The sequence below is a fragment of the Chanodichthys erythropterus genome, chromosome 3 (assembly GCF_024489055.1).
Source record: "Chanodichthys erythropterus isolate Z2021 chromosome 3, ASM2448905v1, whole genome shotgun sequence".
Lineage (NCBI taxonomy): Eukaryota > Metazoa > Chordata > Actinopteri > Cypriniformes > Xenocyprididae > Chanodichthys > Chanodichthys erythropterus.
The window spans coordinates 26517757-26531771 of NC_090223.1; the positions used below are offsets into that span (position 1 = coordinate 26517757).

General features: G+C 36.9%; 3 protein-coding genes across 4 annotated transcripts; 2 read left to right on the forward strand and 1 right to left on the reverse strand.

Annotated features, from left to right (window-relative positions):
• Positions 1–86: 86 nt before the first annotated feature.
• On the reverse strand, positions 87–4445 carry LOC137004223 (peroxisomal carnitine O-octanoyltransferase-like). Its single transcript, XM_067364413.1, has 5 exons — positions 4424–4445; positions 2392–2839; positions 1867–2265; positions 197–462; positions 87–96 (listed from the first exon to the last, which is right to left on the reverse strand). Exons 2-5 carry the CDS (start codon positions 2836–2838, stop codon positions 87–89), a joined length of 1122 nt encoding a protein of 373 aa, XP_067220514.1. The 5' UTR covers position 2839; positions 4424–4445.
• Positions 4446–6579: 2134 nt separating this feature from the next.
• LOC137017370 (mitochondrial ribosome and complex I assembly factor AltMIEF1-like) lies at positions 6580–9229 on the forward strand. Of its 2 annotated transcripts, XM_067381548.1 has the most exons (3): positions 6580–6660; positions 7440–7558; positions 8973–9229. In XM_067381548.1, the coding sequence occupies exon 3, from the start codon at positions 9017–9019 to the stop codon at positions 9227–9229; it is 213 nt and encodes a 70-aa protein (XP_067237649.1). In that variant the 5' UTR covers positions 6580–6660; positions 7440–7558; positions 8973–9016. The 2 variants fall into 2 exon arrangements, with proteins under 2 accessions (XP_067237649.1, XP_067237648.1); XM_067381547.1 differs by lacking the exon at positions 7440–7558 and having other exon boundaries at positions 6582–6660.
• A 1317-nt stretch (positions 9230–10546) lies between these two features.
• Positions 10547–13820, forward strand: mief1 (mitochondrial elongation factor 1). The gene is made up of 4 exons (XM_067381545.1): positions 10547–10693; positions 10818–10998; positions 11739–12001; positions 12416–13820. The coding sequence occupies exons 1-4, from the start codon at positions 10547–10549 to the stop codon at positions 13232–13234; spliced, it is 1410 nt and encodes a 469-aa protein (XP_067237646.1). The 3' UTR covers positions 13235–13820.
• The last annotated feature ends 195 nt before the right edge of the window (positions 13821–14015 follow it).

Consider the following 14015-nt stretch of genomic DNA (forward strand, 5'->3'; position numbering starts at 1 on the left):
GGGATCACAGCGGCCGTGTTTGAAGTGACGCATGTGAGTAGGTGTCACCATGATAAGGCTAGTAGCTGCATCCCCAAGTGTTTGCCTCAAGGACAGCTGCAAAGTGAAATTAATCCATGCATCATATAGACCTCTGTGACCCCTTAAGGTGGTGAACACATCTGGGTAAGATGAAATTTCAAAAGTCATGACGGACTGGCTAGCTTGTAGAAGACTAGGAACAGACTGATTCGGCACAGTAATGCCTTTCAATGGCACTTTCAGAGGTTTAGGGAGAAGAGTACCAGTACCATTTGAGGATGTACCTAACCCATTGGTTTGGGTGTTTATTATTTCTCTGTTTTCAGATTCCGAGAGCTGCCACAGACGTTCAACAACAAGTCCAGCTACCATTCCATCTAGGGCACAATGCTCAAACAACATGCCTGCTTGGCCATCTTTAAAAACCACCAAGTTCACCACCTGTTGATGAAGATGGTAAATAGTTATGTCATTCTTTCATTCATATCTAAACATTACAGCCAGTTGAGTCTGATTTAGCATTACAATAGGAAGTCATTTAATCCATTAATTTCAATAGTACTTGATTTTATCTTTTAAAGGTGCCCTAGAACGTGTTTTCACAAGATGTAATATAAGTCTAAGGTGTCCCTGAATGTGTCTGTGAAGTTACAGCTCAAAATAGCCCATAGATTTTTTTTAATTATTTTTTTTTAACTGCCTATTTTGGGGCATCATTATAAATGCGCCGATTCAGGCTACTGCCCCTTTAATTCCTTGCGCTCCCCGCCCCCGAGCTCGCGACTGCCTTAAACAGCATAAACAAAGTTCACACATCTAATATAACCCTCAAAATGGATCTTTACAAAATGTTCATCATGTATGCTGCATGCATGCATCGGATCGTGTGAGTATAGTATTTATTTGGATGTTTACATTTGATTCTGAATGAGTTTAAGGCTGTGCTCTGTGGCTAAAGCTAACATTACACACTGTTGGAGAGATTTATAAAGAATGAAGTTGTGTTTATGAATTATACAGACCGCAAGTGTTTAATAATGAAAATAGCGACAGCTCTTGTCTCCGTGAATACAGTAAGAAACGATACAAATATCACTAAAAATATCATGATATCATGGATCATGTCAGTTATTATTTGCTCCATCTGCCATTTTTCGCTATTGTTCTTGCTTGCTTACCTAGTCTGATGATTCAGCTGTGCACAGATCCAGATGTCCTGCCATTGTCTAATGCCTTGAACATGGGCTGGCATATGCAAATATTTGGGGTGTACATATTAATGATCCCGACTGTTACGTAACAGTCTGTGTTATGTTGAGATTTGCCTGTTCTTTGGAGGTCTTTTAAACAAATGAGATTTATATAAGAAGGAGGAAACAATGGAGTTTGAGACTCACTGTATGCCATTTCCATGTACTGAACTTTTGTTATTCAACTATTCCAAGGTAAATTCAATTTTCGATTCTATGGCACCTTTAAAAACATTTAAACATTTAAATACGTTTAAAAAAAATCTAATTAGCAGCAGGGTTGTGCATTATTCAGAACTGATTTGCGTGATCGAAGGGCACATAATTAGTAATGCACAATTTGTGTTTCTTTGAAGAGCAGAAAAGTAAATTTGTGTAATTTTAATAAAAATTCCAATTCAACTTCATGTTGGGCACCAATCCAATTAAAATTCCAACACATGGAATTTAAAAAGTGATGGAATTCATCATTTCTGTAATTTGTTAAATACCAAATAATAATAAATACCAAATACCAATAATTACTGCAAAACAGTACTAATTATAAGGTTATATTTGTATAAACATCCATTTTTAAAAAAAATTTTTTACATACCTTATCATAGTATCTCAAACATCTGCCATCTTTCTCCCCTAGTCGGACTGTATTAAGTATTTCTGCAAGATCAGCCGGAGCTGGGTGGTCTTCCAGGGAAACAGCCAGAATGGCACTCTCCATCATTTCAAGTGAAACTGCTGCTTCACCCCCTTCCTTTAAGATATCCATTCTCACAGAATGCCAGGTTTGGCGATGAAGAGAAGACAGACCACATATAGTGGAGGAGTCTTGTTCTGGGGCCGCTTCTGGGTGACTCATTGCATGCATCAGTTGGGCGTAGATGTCATTGAGAGGCAAAGGAGAAAGAGATTCCTTTGAACTTTGTTTCCATAAAATTTGAATCTGAAATATACCCCCTCGACAGGTCAATATGGCGTGAAGGCTGTCTGGGTATGTCTGGAACATTAAGGCCAAGAAAATTAAACAATTAGATGAGTGCAATATGTCATTAATATAAGTTTTACTTTTTTAATGTAACTGAAAATAGTAAAAATCGGAGGTTAATTAAAAAAAAAAAAATACCTTTAGCTCATCCTGGCCCTTGCCTGGTAGGCGGCTAGCTGCAAAAACCTGTGACTGTTGTGTTCGCTCAGTTGGTACATCCCCTTCCACCAGCCATGGTTCACTGTACAGCTTAGCAGCTGCCCACAGCAGGGCCGTAGCCCGCTCTATTTGCACGAACTCCCCCTTTAGCTTAGTGGAAGGCAGGACAGAAGGAATAGCGGTGGAAGTGGGCAGGGGATCGTAGCAGGAGAGCAGCCTCTTTTTGAATTCCTCAGTTACCCAGTTCTCACGTCCAAATGCATGTTCCTTCAGGTGTTTTTGGACTTCCTGGAGTGCATCTCTCTGCTGAAAGAGGGCAGTTTTATAGTGTTGGTACTGGTCGGGATTTAAGGTGAGCTGAAGCACCCGGCTAGCTTCCTGGAGAGTAACATCCAGTTCTGGAATTGGATAATCAGGTAACGCCATCCTGCAGAGTAGAGGATAAAACATAAAACTTTATACCACATGCTTAAGTTGTGTCATGTGATTTCAATTAGATACCATGTTTGTATGATTACACCCAGTGTATTTTCTCAGGGTACATGTAACACATGACTTTTTTTGTAATGTGTAATTCAATAATTTCATTACATGGCTTAATAAATTGTCTTATTTACAGCACAAAAGTCTCAGTGTGGTTTGGTAATGTACTTTAACTCTACAAATGTTTTAAAGGCAAACAACACATTTAAAGATGAATGTACATGATGACTTGATGGCATTTACACATTCTAAACATAGATACACCAAATTAACTTCTGTCAAGATGCTTTTTGGTCATTTGGCCATGATGGGAATAGGATGCTATTTGTATAGCCAGTTGTCATGGGAATATGTCTCATGCTGCATGTTCCTAGTTGTTTAATTCGATTTTGGCTGATTTAATCACGCTCCGTCTCTTTTTGTAACTCTTGTAATGCTGCCTTTCTTTTTTCCCTGGTGACATGGAAGTTCACTCTAGGCGACCTTGATCACGTGATGTGATTGATTACTACTGAATTCATTCACTTTAAATCGGAACAACACCCATGTAAGTACGTTTTTGAGAAAAACAATGTTGTTGCAAGAAAAACAACATTCATTTCATGACTTTTTCTCTGCCGTATATATATTATATATATATATATATATATATATATATATATACATACATACACACACATTATTTTTTGAAAAAATTACATACATTTACATACTCCTTATTCAAAAAAGAATGATACAATATTCTTATAAAAGTAATTGCCTGCAAAACATGGCATTGCCTTGCTTAAAACAGTTGAACCATCCTATACCAGGCCAGGTTGTGAGACTAAATTAAGCCAGTTTTTTTTTTTTTTGCAATGAACTTAATACTTTATACATACAGATTTGTTATTCCAATGTATGCATATATGTTTGTTTTTTTCCTCCAGTATTTCTCAAAATGTTTTTCAATCACAAATGAAGCCAGGATATATTTGTATAAATGTTTGAAAAGAAAAAAGATTTTGTTTGTTTTGTGGCTGTCCAAAAAAAACAACAACTAAAAACTAAACAAACAAACTAACTAACTAACTAACAAATAAACAAAAAAACATCAAACCACTGATCTTGAAAGAAAAAAATCCAACATTTAAGCTGTATATTGCAAGTAATTTGATGTCTGTTTTTAGAAGAAAAAAAAGCAAGAAAGTAAAATCATGCCCTCACAATGCATAATTGCAGAATTGTGAGGGCAAATGAATGAGCTTCCAGATTGAGCTTCCAACTACCATTCATTTATTGATTTAAAACACAACTGGCTCTGTGTACATCCGTTTTTAAATGTTCAGATGTATTATTGAATAATATACATTTTTATATATAGTACACTAACAAATCAATGCACATGGCTAGTGGTTTAAAGTTTGGTTGACACCATTTTCTGATTTTCAGTGCAAAGTTATTTTAATTTTTTCTTCGACAAACTTGTGTATTTTAATATCTGAAAAGAAACATTAAGCAAAAAACAATATATGAACATTTAACTCACCTCAGAGCAGTAAAGACCTCCAAAGTATATGTCGACTAGTCAATGCGATGAGAGCTAGTGTGCAACAACCTTTTGTCGCAGTGAACAAACAAGAAGAGGACCGTAATCTGAACCTAGTGATTCCAATTAAGGAATTTAATTTCCTGTCTCTCAATAGACATGGTCAGTATAACAGGAATATTGTCACACTGACATTCCTTTTCTTTATATGCAATAAAAGAGTATCAGCCTTATTTATAATTTCTACAACTGAAAACCATTTTTTAAAACTACATTTTTTTTTTTTTTGACTCCAGCAGAAGCTACTTTAAAGTCAAGGTTATATAAATTGACCTTCCTAGATTTTCTGTGTGGATGATCTTTATTAGTATGCATGCATTAAACAGATTTGCTACTGTATATACAGGTGTGTTGATTTGTTTTTATATCCTTTACATTTTTTTCATGATTGGTCAGCACTTTGAGCTATGAAGTTGTAAAGTGCTTTATAAATAGAGGAAATGAAAGGAATGAAATGTAACAGTGTGTTCAGTCAATGGCAGTCTTGTTCTCTGTAGATTATTAATCTGATGTCCTATGCACACATATCATTTTCTTTCTGCATTCACATCCATCTGTCATTCAGAATAACCTGCAAAATGTGATTAGACTTTAAGTTGAATTAGCTCAGTATTACTTTATATTCTCATTCATCAGTTTTAGGATATCATATTATGACAGTAATATAATCTGGACATTTAACTTTTGCACACTGTAATCAGGTTGTCTGTAAAGGACATTGAAGTTTCCTTATCTGACTAAAATACATCAGATGGTAGATGAAGGATTAGAAGTTCCTAACAGACATGGAAGCCTAAAACATGTCATGTGATGTGCTGTGTGGTGATGATTTCTGTTGTGTGAGTGTCTCCTGCTAGCTGAACAAAGAATGTATTGAGCGAGTAATCTTGTGTGTCTCACGTGAGAAAGGCCAAATTATTTTTAGTGAAATTGCAGGTGCCCTTTGTTATCCAGACATCCAGATAATGAACAACTGTGACATTCAGGCTGAACACATCCTGATCAGGCATACCTTGAAAAATTGTGCTATATTATGATGTTGTTACATTATTATTAGCCTAACTTCCTCTTTTAGTTTCTCGAATTTGGAGATTGGGTTCCTGAGTGTTTCCTGTGAATCTTTTTAACTTGTCAACTAACAAAGCCCATTAATCGTTTGTACAGATTCTGTATTTAATGTTACATTTTTGGAAGAAAAAAAAAAAAATCTTATTCATTTGTTTTGGTAAGGCTAGTTTCATAAGCGATCTAAATGATAATGCATAATTTGACACAATTATAGTCTGTTTAGAAAAGAACAATAAAAATATTTGTGATATTTACCTCTTTTGTTTTTCACACATCAAATCTTATATTTCATCTTGATTGTTTGGCATGATCGTTTGACAACTTTTGATAAAACTTCAGGTCAGAATTATTCTTTGTTGACTGTGTTGTAATATAAAGACTCAAATATGTAATTTCACACAATAAATATTGAAGTGTTTTATGTTTATAATTACTATTTTCATAATAGAGATTCATTATTTAAGATTTAACGTCTGGATACCCAGGGTAAAATAAAACTATAGTAATTTATAGTAAATACTATAGTGTTTTTGAACTATACTATAGTAAAGTACTTGAATTCATTTGTTGTGGAAAATCTATAGTTGCTGTTCATATAACAACTATAGTAATATAAACAAACTACTTTACCCAATACTGTACTAAATTTTCTACAACTATAAGGTATATTATACTACAATACACTAGTTTACTGTAGTAAAAACTAAAGTATACTACAGTATTTTTTACAGTTGATCAGTTCACTATAGTTTATGCTGCAGTATGCTGTAGCGTTCATTAACAAAGTGTTGTAAACACTATTAGGCCTATATATACAGTATTCTTCAATTTACTATTTTTTCAACTGGATAAGGGTAAAATAAAATCCATAAAAAGCATTTTAAAGGTATTAAAAAACAATATTTTATTTTTAAAAAGCCATGATACATTGTAGAAAGTCCCGAAAAACACTGGTAATGCTAACTAAATAGTCAGCACACAGCCCCTGTTACAAACCGGAAGTATTCACTAATTATCTTCTTCCGGAGCGGCATTTGGTCGACCCTTCACTGAAGGCAGATCTCCTCCACCCTTGACAAGCCAAACATTGATTTCTGTCTAATTCAAACGTGAGTAAAAGTTTCTGTTGTCTCCGGATATGAGTTTGTAGAACATGTGAGACCCGAGAGGTTGAGATTATTGGCACATTCACACAGTTAAAGAAGGTCACTGGAGATGAGGCTAGCTAACGGTAGCATGCAAAATAACTGCAGCTCTGTTTGTAAACGTCTCGTTTTCATACACTGTTACCCGCAGAGAGCGTTATTACTGTATAAACCATTATGTTTTTATTTTCACCCCATATTCCTGAATATTAAGTGCGGAGCAGGTTTTATTGCACTGGAAATCGCAGTAGTTAAAAGGCGATAGTTCAGTCAGCTTATTCAGGTATCAATCAAGGCATTTAAATGTGATGCATATATTTTAAAAAACACCAACATTTTATGATCATAAGTAACTAGTGCTGTGATGTTGCACGCTTCGCTACAGGGTCATTTGACTGATAATGTGGTCAAGAAGCCGCACGCGCCAGCATTGGTCTGGTACCATAATAATGTGTTTTGCTTTGAGTTTGAAGAAGAGCGCTGAATTGTGGTCATTTGAATGCGGTTTGGGTGTGTCAGCTGTTTATTGAATCTCTGATAGCATTATGACTGCATTTACCACAACGCTTCTTTGGTGTGTTCAGTGACCTGTTGTCGTCCGTCCAAAGTCACCATGAAATTGAATTAAATTCTTTTTTTTTTTTTTTTATGGAATATTGCAGTGTTTATCTGTGCACATCATTATTTTATTAAATTCACGTGCTCTTAATCTTTAATCAAAATAATTTTCCTCCCTCTTTCAGTGACATCTCTTCTCTGATGATGTGTTTACTGGCGTGAGGGCGGGGCAACCTGTCACTCACATGACATCCGGCAATAGCAAACCACACCCATCCAATCAATTCCCGATGGACAAAATCAAGTCCCGCCTTACATTGTTTTCTTATTCAAGAAGCCGTTTCACTTGGATATACGTCTAGGGTTGCAAAGGGACTTAACCTGGGGAATTTTGGAAATATTCCAATTTGGAAACTTAATGGGAATTTATTGGAAATTTGGGGAAATTTATATAAATGTATAATATTTATATAAAATGTATCATATACAAACATAAATATAAACATTTTGTTTGGTCATCATAACATGACATTTCTTTTTCGCATTCAATTCTAATTTAGTAAATATGTAAAATAAATATTTTTATTGCAGCAATTGTTATGTTAATTATTTCAGTGTCACATGATCCTTCAGAAATCATTCTAATATGATTATTTGATACTCAGTTATTATCAATGTAGGAAACAGTTGTGCTGAATATTTTTTTGGAACCTGTAATAATTTTTTTTTTTTTTTTTTTTTTTTTTTTTTTTAGGATTCATTGATGAATAAAAAGTTAAAAAGAACAGCATTTATTCAAAATAGATTGTTTTCTAACAATATCACTTTAATATCACTTTTTGTTTTATCAATTTCACACATCCTTGCTGAATAAAAGTATTAAATTCTTTTTTTTTGGAAAAGAAAAAATTACTGACCCCCAAATTTTGACAGGTAATGTATATTGTTACAAAATATTTCTATTTTAAATAAATACTGTTCTTTACATTTTTATTCATCAATGAATCCGGAAAAAGTATCACAGGTTATAAAAAATATTAAGCAGCACAACTGTTTCTAACATTGATAATAAATCATCATATTAGAATAACTTCTGAAGGATCATGTGACACTGAAGACTGGAGTAATGATGCTGAAAATTCAGCTTTGATCACAGGAATAAATTATATTTTAATGTATATTAAAATAGAAAACCATTATTTTAAATTGTAGTTAAATTTCACTATATTACTGTTTTTTTTTTCTGTATTTTTGATCAAATGTGCATGTTATGGACTGGGGAGTGCACAGTGCATGCAGGGGGTGTGGCCTCAATAGCCTGGAGTGCGCACGTCTCTCACAAGGAACGTCATGGTAGTGATTGACAAGCCAGAGGGCCAATCGTTTACGTGATGATCGCGTAAACGATTGGCTGATGTTTTTAAGGCCCTACCTCGTGCACAGATGATGTGTATTAATATTATTCCTTTCAGTGCACCTAATAAATAGTCTTTTATCAGTTAGTAAAGACAGTTTCAAGTAATATTGCAAAAATGTATAATACAAAACATCCTCTGTAGCTCCGTTAATTCCCATATATTCCCTTGAATTCCCATGGAAAGTTTTCAGCTTTGAAAATTCCCAGAATTTTGCAACCCTATATACTTCAGGATAGGGAAGAAAAGACTATTGCAACTTCCGTTTCATGCCGGCTTTAAAGTGTCCATCTTCTTTTCCAGGTGCGTGTGAGACGTCTGTCTCTGCCCGCTCTGAACCCTCCCTGATGGGCGGCTGGTCCCGCAGTGCCGTGCTGCAGCTGTACCGAGCTCTGCTCCGTGCAGGTCAACACCTACAGTACACCGACCGCGACTACTACCGGCGCGCAGTGACCCGAGAGTTCAGACGCTGTCAGACCCTCAACGCCCCAGCAGAGAGGGAGGACGCGCTGAAGAGAGGCCAGTTCTTCCTCAACAGCAGGCTGGGCGGCTTGGTGTAGAAGAAGTGGCCCATCAGCACCAGACAGTCTGCCTGATAGCTGGTAAGATGAGCATCAGCTTGCAGCCGCAGGAGGTGCATGTCTATACTGGGGTTGTTATCATTAACTACAACTGTTAAAAACATTTTTGGTAATTGGAATGAAGATTAAATAAAATATGGATATTTGGTGAAAAACTGAAATTAATTCAAAATTAGAAATATTGCATTGGCACCTAAATTGAAGCACTAAAATTGCTCCCTGGAAATAAATAAAAGCTAAAATAAAAATACCTAAATAAACATATTTAATCATGACAAAAGCACATAACAACATTGCTAAAAAATTAAACTGAAATTAAAATGAAAACTAAAAAAATAAAAACAAAAGCTAATTCAAAATATTAATAAAACTTTAAAAAAAGAGCTTAATGTTTAGGATTTTTTCTGCTTCAGATTTTTACTGGCGCAGCTAGTGAATAAAAATAGTTATTGTTTTTATTTTTAACCCACGTAACCTCTTATTTGAATATATACAGTAAAGACAACAAAACTAGACTGGTATATTTTTACAATTCCTGATATTACAGCAAAAACTGCTAGCATATCTAATATGAAGTTCAAACATTATGAAAGACAAGTAAACAGTCAGTAATAAAATAAGAACAAATAAACAAATTACAAGCAATGGCACAAATAAATAAAGCAAAGACTCGAATGAAATAAACAGTGCTTTAAGATTTTCAGGTAGGTCTAACAGTTGTGTTCATGTAAGAAATATTACAGAAATGGAATAATCAATTGTAAAATAACACTGGATACAGTCTTCATTGAATAAATTAAATATTAATCCTTATTAATGCTTCAAAAGTGATTCAGTGAAGAGCACTGAGTGATTTTTCTTTTGGTGTTTGATGAACATTAAGGACACAGGGATATTTGGCTGCTGTCACTTTAAGACCTCATGCACCTCTACTGTATATTGATGCTCATCTGGTTTTCTATCAGTTGTAAACAATTTTAATATATTTAACATATTTCACAATTGACCAATTACAAATTCCCAAACTGCCCCGATTGTCTTTCACGCTGACCCCGGGCCATCAGGCAGTCCTTATTATCGCCATACTGTGTTTAAACTTCTGACCAATAACAACACAAGCTATTTTTTGACCTAACTGGAACATGTCATGTGACATTGTGACTCACGTGATGTCACCACTAAGTAAACTGCATGTAAGCTCTGCATCTTACACAACTTTTAGTTGATGAAAAAATCAATTTCTTGTCTTGTCTTTTCTTTTCCTGCTTTCTTGCTCAGAGAGAGAGGGAAAGATCGATGGCAGGAGTGAACGGCGATCGAAAGGGGAAGAAAGACGACAATGGGCTTGGGACAGCGATCGACTTTGTGCTCTCAAACGCAAAGCTGGTGCTGGGAGTCGGGGGAGCAGCCATGCTCGGGATCGCCACACTGGCGGTCAAAAGAGTGAGTACAGGAACATGATGTAATGCTGTCCTAAGGAATCACATTTCCTGTGATCTTCCTGTGTATATGATGATATTATTATTATAATTATTATAGGTGTATAATTAAGTTTGGTTTGTCTCAGATGTACGATCGGGCTCTCAGTGCCCCATCCAGTCCCACTAAAGCCGAACCATCAGGACGGAGAAGCTGGGAGGAGCCGAGCTGGCTGGGGTCGTCGCCACGGACGCTGAACCATGACATGAAACAGAACATCAGCCGCTCTCTACAGACGCTCCCTACCTCCTCCAGCTCCTTCAAGCCAGGTAATGAAGTGCATTGTAGACACAACATCCTGTGCTTTTCAATGCAAAGACCATGAGACAACGTGTGCCTTTCAATTCCCTGATGACCTCAAAATGTCATTTTCCCATTATTTTAAATTTAATTCTGTTTTATTTCATATTATTGAATTAAGAATTTTCATAGATTTGAGGAAAGTTATTTTTTCATTTTCATTCTTTTGAATTAGTTTATTTTTTTTCAATCCTGGGCCACCATGGACATGGTTTATCCCTAGTTTATCCTATCCTAACCTGTATCCTTATTGTTTACCAGGCTTGTACATAACGGAGTGTCTTCTCTACTTGTTCAGTGGGTATTTAAACCCTTCCTTAACTAACACACTGTAGGTTTCTGTAGCCCCTTTATTCGTTTTCTGGGCGTTAAGGATGTACATAATCATTTTGACTAATTGGTGAGTTATCAATGAATTATCAATGTCAAGTAAGCAATGGAAATATTCAGAATTTACCTCACTAATCAGTCAGTTGTTGAATGATTAGTTCACCATCCTGTGCCATCTCTCCTCCATCATAGTCCAAGCCTAGTATCAATCTGTGTCTGGAAAATTAAAGATTGTGTTGTTTTAGGCTATGTGTTGTGATTGAGTAGAATGAATCTTCCAGGTGTTGACCTTTTGAAAGGTGTTTGATTAATTAAATATGCTTGATCAATGCCATTTAAGTCTATTTTTGTTGTTGTTTTGTTCTGCTTTTTATTTTAGATTCTTTACATCGTGTTATGGGCCGTGGTGGTGGCAGCTCTGGTAAGGCTGAACTCCAGAGAGCACGGCTGCGTCTCTCGCTGCAGGAACACCTCTGGGACTTCTTTCATGAGCGAGTGGCGATCCCCTCGGAAGAGCAGGCCGTAGCTCGCCGTGCCGCGTTGGATATCTGTGCGGAGCTCCGCGTGTTCCTCCATGCCAAACTACCTGATATGCCACTACGAGAAATGTACCTGAGCGGTAGTCTGTATGACGACCTCCAGGTGAGAACAAAGGAGAAACATTCAGAAGGGCTTTTCACACTGCATTTAACCCTGGGTTATCGTCGTTCTAAACACCACTTTTAACCCAGGGTAAGGGAACGTTTCACACTTGAAATTTAGAAGTTGGGTTAGCACCAGGGTTATGAAATCTTGCTCCGGAGCAGGGTTAGCACCGCTTTTGTGGTGTCAAACTTGTAGAGTGTGAAACGATGCAGCGTTAGAATGTTACAGCTAGACGCTTAGCAACCGACAACCAATCACATATTCATATTTGCATTCATATTCATAAATGTTTTTTTCAGTTACGGAAACACTGTGCATTGTATATAAACATAAATTCAGCGTTTCAGAGGGAAAATGTCAGATGCTGACAATGTTTGTGTAAGCAGTGACATATTTTCATTTTATTTTTAGGTGGTGACTGCTGATCACGCCCAGCTGATGGTACCCATGATCCTTGAGAAGAATCTCTGGTCACCCATTCCTGGTGAGGACACCATCATGAACGTTCCAGGCTTCTGGCTGGTTCGTCGGGAAAACCTTGAGTACTTCCCGCGTGGAAGCAGTTACTGGGACCGTTGCATGGTGGGTGGTTACCTTTCCCCAAAGAGCGTCCTAGAAGTTTTCGAGAAGCTCGTCGCCGGCTCCATCAACTGGCCCGCCATCGGTAGCGTTTTAGATTACGTCATTCGACCCGTGGTCCCATCGGAAACGCTTACGCTAGAAGTGCAGTACGAAACGGACCGCCGCCTTTACGTGGACTTCCTCCCATTGCTTGTTATGGAGGACGGTGTCTCGCTGATCGCCAAACCGCATCGATTGGCTGCCGAACGGCACGAGAACCTGTGGCGGCAAAGTTTTCGTGTGGCGGAAACGGCGAAGTTACGTGCCCTCGATCAGGAAGATGGCGGGTGCCGTTGCGCATGTCTTAAAGTTGTTAAAGCCGTGTGTAAACTGAATCCAGCGTTAACACGATTAAACGCAAGCCAGCTCACTAACGCAATCCTCCTTCTGAGCGAACAGGAGGGTGATTGGACTCAGGAAGCACTTGCTGACCGTTTCATGCAGCTACTTCGTGCACTAGTGGGACACCTAGAGGCTGGGAGGCTACCTAGCATCCTAAATCTCAAAGTCAATCTGTTCTGTGAGCTAACGCCACAGGAAATAGATGAACTGGGATACACGCTTTACTGCGCATTGTCCGACCCAGAGAGCCTTTTGAGAACTGTTTAACAACTCATGCACAAACACTACCACGGTTTGGTCCACAGTTAATACACAAACCAAAACAATGGCAATGTTTTCACGTGTGTCCTGTTCTGAGCAGATCAGTAACCTCAGCTGTTTTTCTATTATACCATCAGCAGTTATTTTCAGGTACTATGAACTCATCTGTTGGTCATATTTTATATGGCCCATCATATATCATTTAGGTGTTTTTAGCTTTCTTAATGCACAGTGAAGTGGCATGAAGGCTATATATTTATCTAGTGGAGGATCCGATTCGAACTTCATTGATCAGTATGTGATATTCATTATGAATTCGGGCACTGTCATCTCATGTTTCCGTTAAATTTAAATGCTTTGAAATTCCATGGAGGTAATTTGGCATGTTACATTGATAAATTCATGGTTTTATGTTCTCTAGTTTTTTTGTTATGTGGAACATGGTTCAGTATTTCCTTGCTTTGTTCATGAATGCTTACAGATTATTTTTGTCCATTACTCAAAATTAATTGCAAAGAAAAACAATAAAGTAAAAAAAAAAAAAAAAAAAAAAAGGAATTTACAGTGTTGTCAGAAGTATCGACTGTGATACCAAGTCGGTAATGAAATTTTAAAAACTGTGACGCTTTGAGCGCTGAGCAGCGGATTCGTAAACACCTTTGATTGGCCTTTGTTTTGATGTGCTCATCAGACATGTCTGTGATTGGCTACAATGATCAGCGTTGATCATTGTAGCCAATCACATACATATCTGATGAGTGCATGAACACAGTGGCCAATCAGAGGT